This window comes from Nelumbo lutea, chromosome 3 (genome assembly GCF_056320005.1).
Source record: "Nelumbo lutea isolate HS-2025 chromosome 3, American lotus-T2T, whole genome shotgun sequence".
NCBI classification, from domain to species: Eukaryota; Viridiplantae; Streptophyta; class Magnoliopsida; order Proteales; family Nelumbonaceae; genus Nelumbo; species Nelumbo lutea.
In genome coordinates, this window is record NC_142686.1 from 15,487,542 (window position 1) to 15,506,505 (window position 18,964).

Sequence of the window (18,964 nt, forward strand, 5' to 3'; positions counted from 1 at the left end):
TTTGCATTCTAAAATGGGTTGGTTTCGGGATATGATCGTAGACCCGAATAATTAGATGGGATCCAACGGTTCCATGCATCATTACTGGATTCTATTTGAAGATATCTCCATATTGATCCATGCCATGCAACCGAATAATTTCTGAGCACGTCTCGATTGTAATTGTGTCGGACTCTTTTTTGCTATAACAAGCCGATTAAAACCCGAACTGCTGACCACAGTAGAATCGATGTCTCATATCTGCGGCTGGGTGAACGTGGCCAGCAAGATATAGTGGTCAGCATAGTTGGTTCGAAACCGGTTCAATTTGTTTCGAACCAGACCGATTCGTTGACAGCTCTACTTCGGGTTAGGTTCGGGCTCTTAGGATTTTGCTTTTCCCTTCTTAAAAGGAGTCCGTTCATCAACTGCATATGCTATAGGAGGTTTTAGATTTAGGGTTTTTGCTAGTTCGCTTGCTCTCGTACTCACACTCTCACAGAGGCCGGACATGACGGAAGCAGCGCATATCTCCCAGTGCATTGAAGGCGAAGACAAAGCCACCGAAGACATGGAATTGGAAACTGAAGGAGCCGTTCAAAACCCTAACATTTCCGAAGAAGAGCATTCGAACGGAGGCGAGAAACCAGAAGTTAATGGAGATCAATCGTCCACGAGGACCCCGAATGGCGATTCAAAGCGACCAAGAGAAGAAGGGGATGAGTCAGACGGAGAGGACGGGTTGTCGAAGAAACAAAAGATAGAGAAGTCAGTCGAAGAAGAACGCCTTGAAAAGCTACAACAGAGCGAGGAAGACGATGAAGTGAAAGAAGACGGAAAAGAAAAGGACGAAGAACAAGAAAAAGAAGAAGAAAAGAAAGAAGATCCTGTGAGTCTCGGTCCAAAGAAATTCAGCTCATCGGAAGATATGTATAATTACTTCTACAAGTTACTCCATTACTGGCCTCCCAATATCAACGTTAACGAGGTATATCTTTCCCTTCATTTCTCGATTTTGCTTTAACATGGTTATAGATTTTATGATCAGTATGTCAACGCTGCAAGTAGTATCATAAAAGAAGTACTGCAACTTACAAGTGGTATGGTCAATTAAATTCCGGGGAAAAACTGACTATCCAGATCACCCAATTGTATCCCTGTGCACTCTGGGAATTAAAATCTTTTTTAGTCATTAATTATTCCCTTTTCCCTTAATTATTGACATGCAACTTTCATGAATCTTGCATGCATCTATTGATGCGATTGATTTACCTATTTGTTATGGCAAGACTAAAAGTCTGCTTGATAGCTGCTGGAATAAGTGCTGAAAATGGAATGCAGAAAAGATTCCAAACTCATAAATGGCTTAAATCCAATGGTATTATTGCCATGTGATAAAATCTTGATGAGTAGAATAATCACCCAATGCCTGCACTTCGCCCACCATTCAGCATTTAAGAAGGTCTAGAGTTGCTGGAATGCTGAAATGCTGAACCGCACATTTATAAATTTGGAAATTTTTAAGCATTCCATTTTCAGGCCCTACTTTATCAGATATTAGATGTTACAGAATACGTATTTCTGAAAGTGTACATATATGTACAATGTACACGATACAAAAGACTTTTGCACTTGTACATTACAGTATAAGATGATTACGCCACTTTTCTATTGATAAAAAAATGTAAGATGATTACGTTCCTTTAGTCTACTTATGATTAGGTCTTAAGTAACCTAAATAAATCTTATTCTAACAAGAGCTTTAAAACAAGTGCCTCTTGAAAAGAAATAAGAGAAATAAAAGAATAACAAAGTAGACAACTAGGTCTCAATTAAATTTGGTTCACATGAATCATTTAAATTGTCAGATTTGTTAATTGAATGATAAGATACAAAAAATGGATTGTAAGATTTCTTAAGAAAATGATTCATGTGTAAGGTTCAAAGCGAAACCCTTGGAATTCATGATTGAAACTGTAGATCATAAGATTTTTTTTTTTGAGAAGGGTAAGGTATCTTTTATTCAAAAAGAAAAGAAAAGGAGTTTACAAGAGGTATACAAAGGCAACAAACCCATCAGATTCCAAAGGAATCCACTTATAACCTGAGCACAACACTCAAGCTATTGAGCTCTTGTATGCGTCTTAACTCACTTAGTGAACCACATGAGATGATATGTTCTTCAAGGAGATAGATGGTTGATGTTGGAAATTATATTTTAGGTCTTTCAAGGTGGTTTCATCCTTATATCAAAGGCCTTAACCTTAAAGCCTGATTCAATCTAGATCTTATTAACATTAAGGTTTGATATTCTTTAAAGGATCTTAACAAGTCCCTTTAATTTTGCTCCCTAGTGGATCTTCTTGAAAAATCTATTCTAGGTAGCAAGTAAACTCTGGAGGTGTTCATTGAGGTATCCTCTTGATACCTGATGATTTTCAGGACTTCAAATGCTTAGTGAAAGTCTTTGTAATGTAGTATCAATTCCAATAAGTAATGGATAATGTGGGGGGTTTGGGGATTGCTAAAGTGATGCCCATACATCATCTCAGTCTGCTGATGCTGAGGAACCTTGTGATTATTTTAGCTGTATTATGACTCTCTGCAGAGGTGGAACTTGTGTTATTGCATATTTGTACAGGGGTTTTAATGTCTTCGGGCTGCCTTGTGTTAATTTTTCTTTTTCGGTCTCTGGGGTTTTGTACTTCATGCCAACTTCTTATATATAACACGAGATTATTACCCAAAAAAATTAAGCTGGGAAGTGGGAATAAATCAATAGATGGGCCAGTAGCTTTGTGACAAGGGTGCAACTTGGTTGGGTTCGGATTGAGTGTTTGTTGAATCTTCAAGTTGGGCATTCAAGTCACACTCCTTATTTCTGTCAATAGGGATTAGGTTCTGGTTTAGCTGAGTCTCACACCTTGGCTTGGATAAACATTTTTCCCACCTAATAAACAATATCACAGAGAAATCCGATTTCCTTTTTTATTTTTTGTTATCGTTTTATGTAATGTTTTAACACTTCTCCCTCTGAAATAAATAAATAAAAGAAAAACATTTAGGCTTAAAACCAGGTTTTAAAGGTAGGGAAACCTATACAAGGTTTGTAAAGGTTTCCCTACCTTTCCGTACTTTTTCCTTAAAACCAAACACAGCCTTAGGGAAAAGGATTTCACTGAAGTGGAAACTGAGGGTGTTTATAAAAATTGAAAAACATCTTGCACAATATGATGAGCCCATACCCACAATGAGAGTCAGGTGTCTCAGAGGACTGCCCTGTTTCTGAAGGTCTCACACTAGGAACCAACTGCTACTGACTTGAAACTAATATAAATTCAAGATGGACCTTGAAGTCCAATCTGTACTTATCTGAAGGCTGAAACTGAAACTGCCTTCGTTTTTATCTGCTGCCATCATAGTTGTCAAGGCGACAAGGTGCCCTTTGAGGCTCGCCTCGCCTAAATTGCCTAGCAGTTTTGTACTATGTATTGTAAAATACTTTTTTATTCTTTATTTTTTGACATTGTAATTATAAAATAGGCACTATTAAACTAAAATACTCATTTTGTGTGTTTATATACTAATTTGTTTTTATTGTTTTCTTATTTGTTAGGATTTAATCAATACAAACATTGCTAAATGCTGTATTGAACCCTCAAAGACTTTAAAACCTGAACCAATAAGTAAGAAGGAATTTAAAATTTTGTCTAATCAACACATTTTCTACTACTACTGCTGCTGCTGCTGCTGCTACTACTACTACTACTTTTTCTTTTCTTCTTTTCCTATAACAAAAAATAAGGGTTCAGACCCTCTATTTTTTGAATTTTCTTTTTCTTTTTTTTTTTCCTTCTCATGAATATGTTGATTTTCTATACTTTAACATGAACTCTATACATTTCTTATAAAAACTATGAATAATTATTAGGGAAATATGGCTATGGTACCTAAGGAACTACCCTAGGATCTATATTTTCTATATAAAAAAGTCCATTGCCTATGTGATGCCTACGTGCCTAGGCGACAAGATGCCTTGGAAACTATGGCTGCCATTTTCTAAGCATTGCTGTAAGCACTGAAGAGCAAATTGAAACTGGACTTCATGGCAAGATATCAGTAATTGCAGGTTTGGTGCCTTCCACTTTTTTCTTGTAGGTTAAAACTTAAAAAATGGGAGAAACATTTTTCTGATATTTACATCCCACGTAAAATTTCTTGTTAGACACATAATTTCGTTACTATTGAGTAAAAGATAGGAATTCGATTTGAAAGTAGAGAGTATGTGGATGTGGTGGTGTTTAGGCGACGTTGAAATTGTCAAACAATTAACTTGTCCATGGGCATAAAAAACAATTAACTAATAATTTGCCTTAAAGTTCTTGTAATATGCACCAAATTGCCAATTTGGAGAAGCATGTTCATGGTGTATTAGTTATTGGCCAAAAATAAAACGTAGCAGTGACCGTCTTGGGACATTTGACAGTCCAATTGAAATATATGAAGCAGCAAGGTGTTTAAGGCTGCATTTGGCAGTTTCATAAGGGGCATTTTAACTCCAAGTCCTTAAAATAAAGAATACAAATGCAGCCTAAAACAAGTACTTTTTGTTTATATTTTTTATTTTTTGCTTATAAGACTGAAAATATGATTTGACTGACACATGTTATGGTGACTGTTATCTGTGCCGAGTGCTAATGATTGTGCCCAACAATGGTTTTGCAGTATGAGCACATGGTGTTGTTGGACTTGCTCAAGAAGGGCCATGCCGAGGCAGAGAAGAAGCTTGGAGGAGGTGTCGGTGCTTTCCAGGTCCGCTACCATCCAATGTGGAAAAGCCGGTGTTTCTTTCTCATCAGGCATGACGAATCTGTGGACGATTTCAGTTTCAGGAAGTGCGTGGATCACATACTCCCATTACCTGAAAACATGAAAGTGAAGTCAGATGTTAACAAGGCGTTGGGTGCAAGTAAGAAGGGAGGTGGAGGGCGTGGAGGAAGAGGTGGTGGTCGTGGCCGTGGACGAGGAGGGCGTGCTAGAAATTGAGATTGCTTTATTTTATCATGATTGCCAGATTTCAGTTATAGGTATAGCTTTGAGGCCAAAGACAGACTCCAAGAAGCAAAAATAGGGAAATCACTTTTTGTCTTGTTATCGTATTGGGCTCAACAGTCTTTATTCAATTCTTTTAGTGTTTACATGTTTCTTAAAATAAATTATAATATGCTGATCTTTCTTTATTACTGAGATGACGGAGGTACGACAAAATGAAACCGTAACTGTTTTTTTTTTTTTTGATAGATGAAAGAAAATGAAACCATCACTTTTTATTTTTCTGATAAGTCCTATCCATGATTTAATCATAAGGCTGATTTAATCATAAGGCTCAGTTTGGAAGGAGTGCAAATACAAATATGTGCAGTATAAATACATATAAAATAAAATAATACAAAATACAAATATGTGCAGTATAAAATAATACAAAAAAAATACTATGTTTTGCACCCTAATTTTTGCATTTGTATTCTTTCCAAATTGATTTTAGGGTTCTGTTTGATTGCAGTGCAAATAAATTTGTACTGATACAAAATTGTGGTGGTAATGATTTGGCTGTAAATTTTGATTTATTTTTTTTCAAATTTTATCTTATTTTGTTTGATTGCAGTATAAAACTTTAAATGAAGGGAGATAAGACATTAAACAGAATGAAATAATATTTAAAACAAAATTAATTCAGAATTTGCATTTTTTTCATTTGTACTCCCATGTATTTGTATTAGTGCAAATAAGATTGCATTGCAACTAAACACAGCCTAAAGGGAAAACTGCAAATCATCTCCTTCCTCTTTTGAGTTTTCATTTTTCCATTTGAGTGGTGGGAATGCTGGGTTCTGTCACCCAGGCTGCATTTGAAGCAATCTGATTTGGGTTCACAGACCCCTTGAACCTGCAACCATGGTTCAATCTGAGATGGGCGATTTATAATCCTTAGAATGGGTCCTCTTGACCGGTTATCCTGTTCATTTGTCAGGGATAAGTTGATCAATTGGTAAATTTATCATAATCCTTATGTTCATTTGCCACTATATTGGGTCCCATGGCAATCGAAGATATTAGAGAACCTTCCTGTAAGGTGTACAAGCAACTTACCCGTGTGCCAATAATACTCTCCTTTCCGCCTCTCTTTGCCCAGATAAATTGTGTCGCACAAGAGTATTGGAACTCCACTTACCTGAGCAAATTTTACCTGGGAAATACTTGCCCGGGTAAACAAACTTACCCAGGAGAGTAAAAACAGATGGGGCCGAAGTATGTATGTAATGTTCTCCCCAAAACTATGCAATATTCATGTTATACATGTTCCTTGTTTTGTCTCCGTAAGGATCTCAAAAATATTTTTGAAGCCATACTTGGGAAAAAGGTTAGAAAACACAATTTTGTATCAGGAGTTTTCAAAATTATGGGGGTATTTGGACAACAAAATGGGTTTGCATCTAAACAGGAATAATCTATGGTGATGAAAATACATCATACTAGGAGGTCTTTGAACCTTTGACTAATCATCCCCTTAGACACCCACCTCATAGAACGTTGCAGCTACAGATTGGGAAATTCATATTAGTGTATTTTATAAATGACCACCTGAATGGTTACATTTTATGATATCGATTAATTGATTGTAAGTTTTTCTTAGTGGAATCCTTTTTTTTTTTTTTAAGCCTGACGAGGTAAATTCATTAGTCATATGCTTTGTTACAAGAGAGTAGAAAGGAAGCACATAGAGTCAAGGTCTGAGTTTGAGAAACAGATAAAGCAAAAGAGCTATACACTGAGCAGCAGAATTAGTAGACCTGAGCATAATGAATTGAGCACTGAGAGGTTTGGTTCAAGTAAGCTCTGCAATCAGCAACAACATTTTGTAGTCGCCAAAGAGGAGATTAGTTAGTCTCCAACAAATCTTGAACAATTTGAAGTGCGTCCCTCTCAATTTGGACCAAATTCAACCCAAGTTCTATGATTAATTTTAAAGCTATAAGTGTTGGAGAAGATGGGGTCATTGTAACTTTGGAGGAGAAGCTTTGAGGCATGTCTGAAGACACTGTTTTTAGAATGTTATTTGCCTCCACTCAGTTTTACTGAGTTTGCTGTTGGGTTACAGGCAAATTCGTTCCCAGGATACAACAGAGCCTTGGGCGAGAATCTGCAACCAGCAAAGCTGAAGAGTCTCTAGAGAAACCTTCTGTGAGACTGTAACAGATCGGACAGAGAGAGAGAGAGAGAGAGAGAGTGAATTTCGAAATTGTGTGTTTTAGAATTTGATTCATGCTCCTTAAATAATTTGTAAAGAGGTATTAAGAAAAGGTAGGTGTTGGTTTAGAGAAGGCACCTTGAATAGTCACAATGTTTAAAAAGTAGTTAATATTTGGTGACTGTTAACTTTGAATTGTGTATTTTGATTATACCCAATCGAATTGTGACCGTTCATCTCATCAACGCGAGCAAAGTACACCTTTAAAGGGCCTCATTGCGCTACACACACACACGTGCGCGTTGCATGGTATCAAATCCCCATACTCTCCTCTACTAATTCTAAGGAGTGTAAATCAGCTCCTATTAAAAAACTGAAAACAAAACTTATAATTTTCCAATGTGGGACAAGTTCAAAACTGGGTTTTTTTTATAAGAGAAAAACTGATTTTTCAACCAAGTGTGCAGGTGCAATTTATCATGTAATTGACCAATCAAACCCATTGGATTTAATCTTTTATGAGATTAAAATACAACAATAAGTAATGTCAAAGGCTCTGTTTCAGCAGCGGAGCATCGTGCTATTTTCATTGTTCTTCCAAACACAAAGGCACCATTAGGATCGCGTATAAGAAAACCTACTCCAGAATTAGCATATCCTGTAACACCATCAAAATTTAGTTTAAACATGCCCATAGATGGCCTTGTCCAACATCTGTCACGGTTATTGGCTAGAGACTACACAGTTAATGGATTGGAATTACTTTGATTCATTTGTTGAATTTGCTCTTCGATTTGTGCATGGGCCTGATTAATGATAAATGGAATACTAACCACCCACAATTAGCCAATGCAGCCTTGCACCTGCATTTCCAAATGCGCCATCACATTTAGTAAATAAAGAAAATGTTGAGGAATTAAACACATCTTGTTGAGCCCACACCGCACACCAGTCATGAAAAGAACGGCCATCGTTCTCATGTAAACCAATAGAAGAACCAAACCACACTGCACGAGAGATGCTACACTGAGAAAAGAGGTGAGTAATGGTTTCTTCATGTAAACCACAAAATGGACAACAATTATCTACTCGGTGTGAATTTTTTGCCAGTGCAGTTCTCACCGGTAGCAAGTTATGAATCCCACGCCAAATAAATAAATGTACACGAGGTAGTAGATGTTTGCTATGCCAAAATTGTTTCCAAGTGATATTTCCAAAAGCAGGTAGAGCAGTAGAGGCCTGACCTTCTTGAAGATGTAACGCTCCATAGGCTGCAGTGGTGGTTAAATCTGTCGAGGCATTTTTGGTCCACACTAAACAATCCCCTCTGTGGGAGGCGAATCTGTTTAATAAGGTTGATTTCAGCTATTGTATAATATTGTTCCAATACATCATCTCTCCACTCATGAGTGTGTATCTATTAGGTGGGCTACCTCGGTAAAATGGGTATTATATGAGCCTGGATTGCACCCATTACTGAATTTGAAAAACTTGGTATCCATGTATCAGACTGTGTATCAATGCTCCATCAGACTGTGTATCATGTCGACATTTTACCATGCGGTGCCATAGTAATGAAGCATTTTTCTTGTATTTTCCAGTCCAGAATGTACCACCAGAGCTGAGATATTTAGCCCTTAAAGATTTGGGCCCATAAAGCATTAGTCTTTAAGAATCTCCAACATAACCTCATAAGTAAAGCTCTATTTTGTAGTAAGATATTTTTAAGGCCAAGCCCACCCTCTTCCTTTGCTTTTGTCATAAGATTCCAGTTTGTTAATACAAGTGTATCTTTCTCTTGTTGTCATCGTCTCTCCACCAAAAGTTCCGCTTCAGAGCGTTAATCATAGTGCATGTTTGTTTATCAAATAATTTAGTGGCCATGTGATAAAGATGGGATGGCAGCAACCATACTTTTCAATAGAACAAATTTTCCTGCATGTGAGAGGTATTGGACCTTCCAACCTCGAAACCATGACTTAATTTTCTCAATCACCATTTGACCATCTTCCTTACTGGTATCAATTCCAATAGATGACGATCCAAGGTAATTTTCTTTAGAGTCCATAATCCGCACACCAAGAATAGTTAATACCATGTTTGGCAACGCATCCTATGGTGAGTGTTTTTACTAAATAATAAGGAAGGCTTAGTGAAATTGACTTGCTGTCTAGACATGTCACCAAAGAGGGCCAGAAGGTCCTTCACATGTAGGGCCTCCATAGGGTATTAGTGAGAGCAATTAGTTGAACAGAGTAGTCCCCCCAGACATAGTCCACCACTTCTACCTCTACTTGCCACTATGGTAAATTGGTAGTCAGTAAAACAACGACACACCTTGTGAGATTTTGAATCATTGCACGTTGTTTCAGACGCTCTGGAGTATAAGAGTCGAGAAGTCTGCTTATGTGTCGAATTGCCGAGGGACCTCCCGCACCTTGGCAATTCCAAAAGAGAAGCTTCTTGTCACCTCAGCCTAAATAGGAGAAGCACATAAGCATGACTGGATTGGAGCCAGGAACTTTCTTTGAGCTCGTGCTCTTTTCTTCATATTAGGATGCTCGAGAGAGAGTGATCCAGCAGTAATGTTGAGTTGAACCATGTGAGCAGTGGAAATCATAATAGCTTTGCGCTTTTGACTTGCAGGATCAACAAAGAGGATTCCATTGGGGAAGTGACTTCAGTATTATCCTCCATAAGACTAACCGTTGTAGATTCATATTTGATAATATCATCACCACCGTTAGACAAAGGATGAAAAGATGGACTAATGTCACTCAGATGGAGATTATGAGTAGTAGTGTCGTGGACAAGCTTGGCTGCTTGATTTGGCGGGAGTATGGCCGAGATTAATCACGAAAGTATTCCCATTTCCCACCTTCACAGAGGATATGCTGTGTCAAAGAGTTGATTGGAGAGCCCAAGGTAACAATTGTGGACATGGACTGGACGGGAAAAATGGAAAACCGGTTGTCACTTGACCGGTTCTACTTTATCTTAGAACCGTTGATTTGGTCAGTAAACTGTTGACTCGGATGGTCAAATCATTTAATGCTTTTTGGCCAATTATTTTATTTTATTTTTGTCAAAATGGGTCATCCATTCGATTCAAGCAATCGGACCATTTGACTCAGGAACCGGACCCTAAATAGTTTGTTGTCCAATTCGGTTTTAAAAACCTTGATTGTGGACGTGCTTGGCAAAAAACCCCTTAACACGTGGTTGATCTGACTCACGTCCCTTGGTTTGGTTAAAGGTAGTCCGGATTTCTTACACAATCCTCCTGAAAAATTTCCTGTACATCAAATCAAAGAATGCCATGCCATCATTCTCTCATGTTTAAATTTAGCATGTGTGAGTGGGAATAACCTCTTTATTTTTAATATATTAAAATTTTAAAACAAATAAAAAATATGAATTAAGTTTCATTTTCGTATTTCGAATTTTCGATGTATAAGAAACTCTTCAGGATGATTGTGCAGGAGATTCAGACTCGAGTGAGTGGTGGGTTTAACACCCTTGGTCACCACAGGTTTCATTGAAGGATTAACACAAGCAGTTGAATTAGCCAGTTAGGTACCGTTACCGGGAAGGAACTGGTGCATGAGCAACAATGCCAAAAAAAATAAAAAGAAACTATATTCTAAAATCGGCATCAGTCACCTTCGACCTTCCCAAATCCCAAATGCTGTTGCGTGCCTGTATTTTAACACCAGCCCGTTCAATCAGCAGCTCATATCAGAATTTTATAGCTTCACAGTATAAGGGGAATGCATCTGACAGGCCTACTAGTAGGGGGGGGGGGGGGCATTTTAAACCCACTGCCACTGGCTTCCATGATAGGGAAACTAGCGAAGGGGCCTATCGCCTATCCTCTGAGCTAACCGTGATTATTGATCCAAGGGCGGTCCAATGGCTATACAGGTAGCGGAGCTACGGTGGATTTTGAATGTTAAGTTAGTTTGAATTGAATTGGATGACCTTCGATTGATTCCACTTAGCCAATTGCATGCATCGATTTGCTAGACCAACCCTATTTCTATGTTACCCGCCCAAGAACTCAAACGGAAATTTGAATTTTGTCTCCCGAAAGGAGCAATTCCTTTCTCTTCTCAAGGATTGTTCCTCCATCAAGGTTCTCAACCAAATTCATGCTCAAATTCAGACTTATGGCCTTGGCAGAGATGGGTATGTCATGAGCCACGTCCTGCGTTTTTGTGCCTTGTCGTCGCCCTCCAGAGACTTGGAATATGCGCGATCCGTTCTCTATCACGCCCTTGATCGTATAACCTCTTCGTGGAATATTGTTATTAGGGGTTATGCGCTTAATGATTTGCCGAGAGAAGCCATAGCCGTTTTCCTTGAGATGCGGAGTCGTGGAGTAAAGCCCAATAAGCTCACTTTCCCCTTTCTTCTCAAGGCGTGCGCTCATCTATCGGCTCTTCAAGAAGGAAGACAAATACAGGCAGATGCCGTGAAGCATGGTGTTGATTCGGATATTTATGTCCAGAATACCTTGATTCATCTCTATGGATCCTGCGGGGAAATTTCTGATGCACGTCGCGTGTTTGATACAATGTTTTTTAGGACTCTGGTATCATGGAATGTCATCATCACTGCTTATGTCGGGAAGTCGCTGTTAGATGATTCAGTTAGGCTCTTCACTGAGATGATATTTTGTGGGTATGAGCCGGATGAGGCCTCGATGGTGGTCTTGCTTTCTGCTTGTTCTGAGCTTGGGAACCTGAGCTTAGGGAGATGGGCCCATTGTCAAGTTATAGAAAAAGGTTTGGTCATAAATTGTCGATTGGGTACAGCCCTTGTTGATATGTATGCCAAGTGTGGTGCTGTCGGTTGTGCCAGAATGATTTTTGATAGAATGCGCGAGAGAAATGTTTGGACGTGGAGTGCAATGATTTTGGGGTTAGCCCAGCATGGGTTGGCTAGGGAAGCCCTTGATCTCTTCCTCGAGATGAAAAATTGTTCGGTTCAGCCTAATCATGTCACTTTTCTCGGGGTCCTCTGTGCGTGTAGCCATGCAGGTTTGGTTGATGAGGGTTATCAGTTCTTCCATGACATGACACATGTGCATGGCATAAAACCTAGGATGACACATTATGGAGCCATGGTGGATATATTGAGTCGTGCAGGTCGTCTTAAAGAGGCTTATAAATTCATTTTCGACATGCCCACTGAACCTGATCCGGTTGTATGGAGGACGTTACTCAGTGCATGCAGCATTCATGATGCTGATGGCAACAGTGGTATTAGAGAGAAGGTCAGGAACAAGTTACTTCATTTGGAGCCAACAAGAAGTGGGAATCTTGTGATGGTTGCCAACATGTATGCAGAGGTCGGGTTGTGGGAGGAAGCAGCAAATATGCGGAGGGTGATGAGAGAGGAAGGGCAGAAGAAGATGGCTGGAGAGAGTTGCATTGAGATCGGTGGGCATTCTCATAGATTCTTTTCAGGTGATGATTCCTTAGTTGATTGTGAGATCATCTACAACTTTTTAGATGGGTTGAACTTAAATATGATGGCAATTAACCATGAATAAGAATTTTCCTGCTGTGTATCATTTGGAATTTTGGTTTCAGTCTTCAAGACGCATTTCCAGTCTGCATAATTTATCATGATCCCAAGATTTAGTACTATGACTCCATGACAAATACACATGAATGCTGAAAACTTGTTATCCCATATTCGATAAGTTCTTTATTGTATACTAGTAGTCTAAATTTTTCTTTTCCTTTTCTTATGTGTTCTCTGTGTTTTCATTTGATTTTCCCTGAATAGAGTGAATTCTATAATTGCTGCATACACATTCTCTTATTCCATAAGTTCTTTATTTCCACAAGTAATGCCTGTTATTTCCCCTTGTATAAAATTTGAATCCTGAGTCAAGAAATAGGTATGTGATCTATAATCTGTTGATACCGAATCTACTTATGCTGTTTGATGTGGCATTGCTACAAGACCAAGAACATTTCCACGGGAATAAAGATTGTTCATAAACAAGTTACTGTCTTATTTATCTATGAAAACAAAACATACATAGATTTTGAAAATATGGCTGGCTGCTGTCGTCTGTTCATATGGTCCATAGAAAGTTAAGTTAGCAAATGGTTTACAATCTCACTGAGAGAAATGTAAGTCCCCAAGACCGCAACCAGAGATCCCAATACCAAAATTCCAACAATAATGACCAATTCAAGTCCAGGACTCCGAGAAGCCTTGGAAATCTTGAGGTAGCACAGGCATGGCAGCAGAAGCGAAACCATGACACTAAGAAATGCACCAATAAATGCCATTAGGTACCCGAAAAATGGAATTGTCAATGCCACCACAACATTACTGATCAACAACACTGTTCTAATAAGGATGCTAATAGACTTGTTGTTACGGCATGGAAACAAATCTTCAATTGCAATTACAATAGGAGTAACCATAATTGCATACTTGGTGAAAGGATTGATTAGTGTAGTAAAAATTGCTATATGTGAGCTAACTTTTCCAACGGGAAGGTTTAATGTCACCTGGGACTTAACACCTTCTCCATACATCAGGTAGCCCAAAACAGCCATTGATCCATAGTTGAGGGTGCAAATGACAAAGCAGACTAACAACACCTGCAAGTAGTGATAAGGCAAGGAAAAATAGATTTATGTCCAGGAAATAGAAGATGGAGTTAAAATCAATTGAATCTAAAATTTCAAATGCATTTTGCTTAATATGGCTCAGAATTGAACAAACTGATGAGAACATTAGGTTGCAATTGATTACCTTGGAGAACTGGTTCCTATCTTTCATAGAAGAACATAGAGTGGGAAACACTGCATGGCCACAATAACAAAATGCATATAAGCTGATAGCAGTAGGCATTCCAGCCCAATTCAAGAACTTTCCTCTTTCATGGAATCCAATGCCATCCACTGCACCAGCCCAAAACACAGAAAACACCACAACAATAGAAGCGAAGACACCAGCACCAGAAACATAGGCAAGCATGCCCAAACTTCTTAACCATGTCGTTGGCAAAATTATAAGGGCAGCAAGCACAATAAAACCTTGTTTCCCACCAATATTCAGTCCTGCAACTCTAAAACTTGTAGTTGGAAACAACTTCTCCAAGTTATCACCTTCCAATATTAAAAATTCTATGGCAACGAGATACAGCTCAAGATATATGAAAAGCGCTACCATGGTTCTTCCTTTATGGCCAAAAGCAAGTTCACCTATATCGGAATAGGTTTTGATATGTGGGTGGGCGTCTATACACCTCCTTAAAAGAATTGCAGTGTAGAAACAAATGATCGACATCAAGAAAAGAAGTAGCAAGCTAAGCCACCCTCCTTCAGCAAGTGCATATGGAATTGATAATATTCCAACTCCTGAGAAACACAACATTGAGATTGAGGTTATTTTGCACTTAATCGCCATACATACAGAGTACACTACACATAAATACAGTCTTCTAATTGAGCTTATTTAATTTGCTTCTGAATCATCAAAGGTAAGAAGGTAAATTTGTCAGTGCAAAACTAACCCGACTTTACAATTTATATGAACAGTTTTACACTCTACATATTTACATTGTTTCCAAACACAGCCTTAAGAAAAATTTCTGCAAATCGTTCTTTGATAGGAGATCTATCTAATGATGGACTGGCCGTGTGTTAGAATCCTGCAGCCCACATCAGCTGCCATGTTTTAACCTCGGATAGGGGTTTTGTTAATTGAAATGGCTTTCTAATATATATATATATTTAAAACATTTGAGAAGATTTCATTGGGCTAAAATTAAGTTCACGAAATTCTCGATGGTATTTTATAAGCAAAGAAAAATCAATGGTGGTTCTTGATTCTTGAAAACAAGATTCTTCCACCACCTGCATTCCATTTTTCATAAGTGGGAGCGCCAAAAAATAAGTAATTTAGGAGAGAAAATTTCACTACTGATTTTTATCATTGTAAACAAAACAAAGAGGGTTAGTTTCTTTGTCTTTTCACTATGTTTTGAGGGCGGATTCAGTCCTCACGAAATTGTGCTCGCATTATTTGCCATTTTCAGCCGTGCATTGGGAACATCTTCATATTTGTAAGTTTTTATTCATGGAGAAATATTCCCAATGCAGGGCTGAGAGAAGGATGTAAGCATAATTTTGTGAGCACCAAATCAGATTTCCTATATTTTGTTATTCTTTCCAGTCCAAAGAATATTAACCGTATCTGGGCCTCAATGAGACTAGCTAGCCAAGTTTCGAAAATAACATGGCCAGCTGACTTACCGATACTGAGTCACTGAGGGCGCCACCGCACCTGAGGGCTGAGGGTCTTATGATCCTGAGCGCGACTATAAGTGGTTGGCCCAAGTATAAAGCTAAGAGAAGCTCGGATATGTAACCCATACATCTATCAACTCTCAGCGTTTTTCTTAACAAAATCGCATGTTTATAAGATTTTAGATCGAAAACGAAGAAATAGAATTTCTTGTAAAACTCGAATTTAGCTAAAAGGAACAGCATGCACGCATGACACATTGATCCTGTTTAAGCTCAATTCCCAAAATCCAATTGATGAATCAGTCATGTAATGGGGAATTGCAATTTCTCAAGAACTCCACTTAATTAAAAACTAAGCCACGTTTGGTTCGTGGGAATAGGGTCTGGAATTGGAATCATAGTTGATTATTCAGATTCCAACTGTTTAGTTGGACAGAATCAGAATCTTATTTTCGTTCTTGTTCGAATGGGATTCTCCTATTTGAGAGAATAGCCATTTCCTACCCCTCTCTCAAGAATGAAATTCACATTCTTATTACTATCTGTTTGAACCATTTGGATTCCAATTTGGGTCTAACACACAACGCATCATGGTAAACGACGCTATGAAGCCCAGAGATTATTGGACATTGACTGGACATCAATCTCTCATGAAACACTCTATCTCTATGGTTCTGTTTACTCTTCATACTCTCTCTATATATTTCTCATATACATTGGAAACTCCACTCCAATGGCTAGTTCAAGTTATGGAGAACCTGTAATAGTTCGGTACGGGAAAAGATAAACAACAGCACCATTCAGCAGGCAAAAGTAGATGATGGATAATCACCAAAAGCATCTCCATTAGTAGATTTTTTTTTTTTTTTAATTAATCTAGAAAGCGTTTTCATAGCAAGTCAAACACGTCTATAATAGGTGATTAAAAATTTATGATTCCCAAAAAATATACTTCCTATGGATAATTAAATGACACTTCAATGCAGAGAGAGAGAGAGAGAGACCTGACAAGGCATTTACTCCATTGAAGCAAGTCCTGAGGAATGTGGTTCCAGTCTGTGATTGCAGGTGGTTCTGGCTTTCCACTGTCCTGGAATGTTCAAGGTCTTGGTGTGAGAGGAGTGGCTTGTTGAGGTAGGGGAGAGCATCCCCTTCATTTTGTCTTGCAGATGATGAGTTGATGTCCATTCCACTCAAAGTGCAGGAGAAGAAGAAGAAGAAAGAAAAAAAGAAAAAAGAGTTGGTCGGTTTTCTTTGAGATTCCTTTCCACGTTTATCTTATATTTAGATGTTGGCTGTAATGTATTATTGGCTAAATGCATCATGGTTGCATAAACCTCTGATCATGCACACACACAGACTGCCTCGTGGCCCCTAAAATCTGAATTAGAAGGTGTGGATCTGCTGTCCAGAAGTGGTTTGTGGGTACCCCCAGTAGCGTTTTCTTTGATAGTATATCCGAAATAATCTGTATTGTCTCTGTCTTTTCATCCTGAAACACAAACACAACCCAATAAGGAATTCTCTCTGAAACAGTGTACGAATTGGAATGTCAGATAAATTAAAGGGGTTATAGTAGATAATAGCAATTTTTGTTTTGAATATCAATAAACATAATATTTTATAAAATAATAAAAATAAGGTATATATATATTTTTAAATATCAAAGAAGGGAAATGAAACGGTTTCTCCCTTATCTGCTAAAATCTCACAACTGAAGGTCTGGCAGACTCTCCGTTTTCCCAAAAAGGTAAGAGAGAAGTGAGTATGCCGTTTTCAACTCTCCGTCTCCCCTTAATCTGCCTCCTCTTCGTATGCGTTGCCGCTACTGTTACCACCCTCATCAGCGAAACCGACCACATCGTCGGAGATCATTTTGGGCTTCCAAAATGATGACATGATGACATGAGATCATTTCTAAAACCATTGCCAGGAGGACATGACGTGATGACATCTCCCCATTCCTCAGTCAGTCCTTACCTCCGTTTATTTTTATTTTATTTCCTTTCCTTTTATCGTTTAGAGTCTCACAAGTCACGGCTGTTGGATATGCACGGTACGGCAGACTGGTAGACTGGCAGACGGACCTTGCATTTGTAGAGGGGGTCATGTCCCCCCTTCCCTTCCTCGCAATCCCTGATAAAACCCCTAAAACCATCGGGGTTGTCGATTCTAAGGGCTCTGCTGGTTTCGTGCGAGAGAGCAAAGAAGGAAGGGCAAAGGAAGACAATGAACAGTATCATTACTTTTTTTTGATTTTTTTTAAATAATTTATCTTATTTTAATTATTTTATAAAAATATTATTTAATATTCAGGACAAAAAATTACCCTTATCTGCAAGACCATACACCAATGGTAGAGAGTTCTCATCTTCTGTGACAATCTTGTCACCACTCAATAAAACACGAAAGTGTTAGGCTGCTAACTCTGTACTCAAAAACAAATCACTCAGGTGGTTTTAGTGGTTTATTGGGTTTTTCTTTTGAATCATGAAAGAAAACTAATTCATTAGATCAACAGAGTTGATACTATCGGCTCTCGCTATTATGAGGATGAAATCCAGTCAAAGCAAGAGAACAAAAAGAAAACTATTCCTATAAACCTTTGTTGGCTATAGAAAAGACATATAAAAATGACAGAAAAGGAAATTACTATTGGCGGGTGGTGAATAACTGACTAGTAGTAGCCAGTGGGCCTGCATTTTCTCTTTTATCACGATCCTCCAAATAGATATGAACTCGCACTCGCTCTCGGCAGGCCCTTTGCAAATAACGATAAGAAATCAGACAGAAAAGTAAATCACTGTTTCTACTTTTTTCTTTTTTGCCAGCTACCAAAAAGAACACAAATCCCCAGTCACCATAGGCATGGGCGTGTTCTTCAATTGTTTCAAATACAAATTAAAACCCATACTGTTTGAAATCAAATTCTTTGTTTCACACAAAATGGAAATTGGTTGTAAATGTTTTTTATCTTTTTAATTTTTTGTTTTGTTTCTAAAACTTGAACCTCTGATTTGAAAATCATGTTTTTTGTTTTAAGTCTCTTTCTTTTTTGTGAAAAACAATACCGGTACCTGTTTTGAAATGCATATATGGTTATTTTCCAACAGAAAAGGGATTCTGAATTAGTTTTTTTTTTTAACCAAAAGAAAGAAAAATTAATGACTTAAAAGATGGTACATGCAATCCATCGAGTGGTGTATTCTTTTAAGTCATTAATTTTTCTTCATATTCATACTTTCATGTGTCAAAAATATTGATAATTATTTATTTTTAGATATATATATATTTTTTTCTAAAAAAAAAGTGATATAGGAGCTGACATGTCAGATTTGAGATTTTCTAAATATAAATTGATGGGTAGTGGGATTATTGCTGTAAATGTTTTGAAGTTTTTTTTTTTCGAGTCATTAATAGTTTTCCTAACTGGTTCAGAGTTATTTTAGTCAGT

General features: G+C 38.0%; 3 protein-coding genes across 3 annotated transcripts; 2 read left to right on the forward strand and 1 right to left on the reverse strand.

Moving 5' to 3' along the window:
• Nucleotides 1–213: 213 nt before the first annotated feature.
• LOC148863144 (uncharacterized) lies at nt 214–5,226 on the forward strand. The gene is made up of 2 exons (XM_088976202.1): nt 214–967; nt 4,705–5,226. Exons 1-2 carry the CDS (start codon nt 491–493, stop codon nt 5,023–5,025), a joined length of 798 nt encoding a protein of 265 aa, XP_088832328.1. The 5' UTR covers nt 214–490; the 3' UTR covers nt 5,026–5,226.
• Nucleotides 5,227–10,691: 5,465 nt separating this feature from the next.
• Nucleotides 10,692–13,046, forward strand: LOC148863145 (Pentatricopeptide repeat (PPR) superfamily protein). Its single transcript, XM_088974430.1, has one exon. The coding sequence runs from the start codon at nt 11,238–11,240 to the stop codon at nt 12,783–12,785; it is 1,548 nt and encodes a 515-aa protein (XP_088830556.1). The 5' UTR covers nt 10,692–11,237; the 3' UTR covers nt 12,786–13,046.
• A 186-nt stretch (nt 13,047–13,232) lies between these two features.
• LOC148863146 (amino acid transporter AVT1I-like) lies at nt 13,233–17,741 on the reverse strand. Its single transcript, XM_088974431.1, has 5 exons — nt 17,223–17,741; nt 16,848–17,002; nt 16,515–16,600; nt 14,012–14,619; nt 13,233–13,857 (listed from the first exon to the last, which is right to left on the reverse strand). Exons 1-5 carry the CDS (start codon nt 17,370–17,372, stop codon nt 13,339–13,341), a joined length of 1,518 nt encoding a protein of 505 aa, XP_088830557.1. The 5' UTR covers nt 17,373–17,741; the 3' UTR covers nt 13,233–13,338.
• Between the last annotated feature and the right edge of the window lie 1,223 nt (nt 17,742–18,964).

Excerpts from the sequence above, each read along its gene's own strand:
- LOC148863146 (XM_088974431.1), bottom strand. The coding sequence starts at position 17,372 with ATGTGGTCGGTTTCGCTGATGAGGGTGGTAACAGTAGCGGCAACGCAT. Across the intron at positions 17,003-17,222 it reads AGTCTGCCAGACCTTCAGTT|GATGAAAAGACAGAGACAAT; the intron begins GTGAGATTTTAG and ends TTTGTGTTTCAG. Across the intron at positions 14,620-16,514 it reads TGGAGTAAATGCCTTGTCAG|GAGTTGGAATATTATCAATT; the intron begins GTCTCTCTCTCT and ends TGTGTTTCTCAG.
- LOC148863144 (XM_088976202.1), top strand. The coding sequence starts at position 491 with ATGACGGAAGCAGCGCATATCTCCCAGTGCATTGAAGGCGAAGACAAA. Across the intron at positions 968-4,704 it reads CCAATATCAACGTTAACGAG|TATGAGCACATGGTGTTGTT; the intron begins GTATATCTTTCC and ends ATGGTTTTGCAG.
- LOC148863145 (XM_088974430.1), top strand. The coding sequence starts at position 11,238 with ATGCATCGATTTGCTAGACCAACCCTATTTCTATGTTACCCGCCCAAG.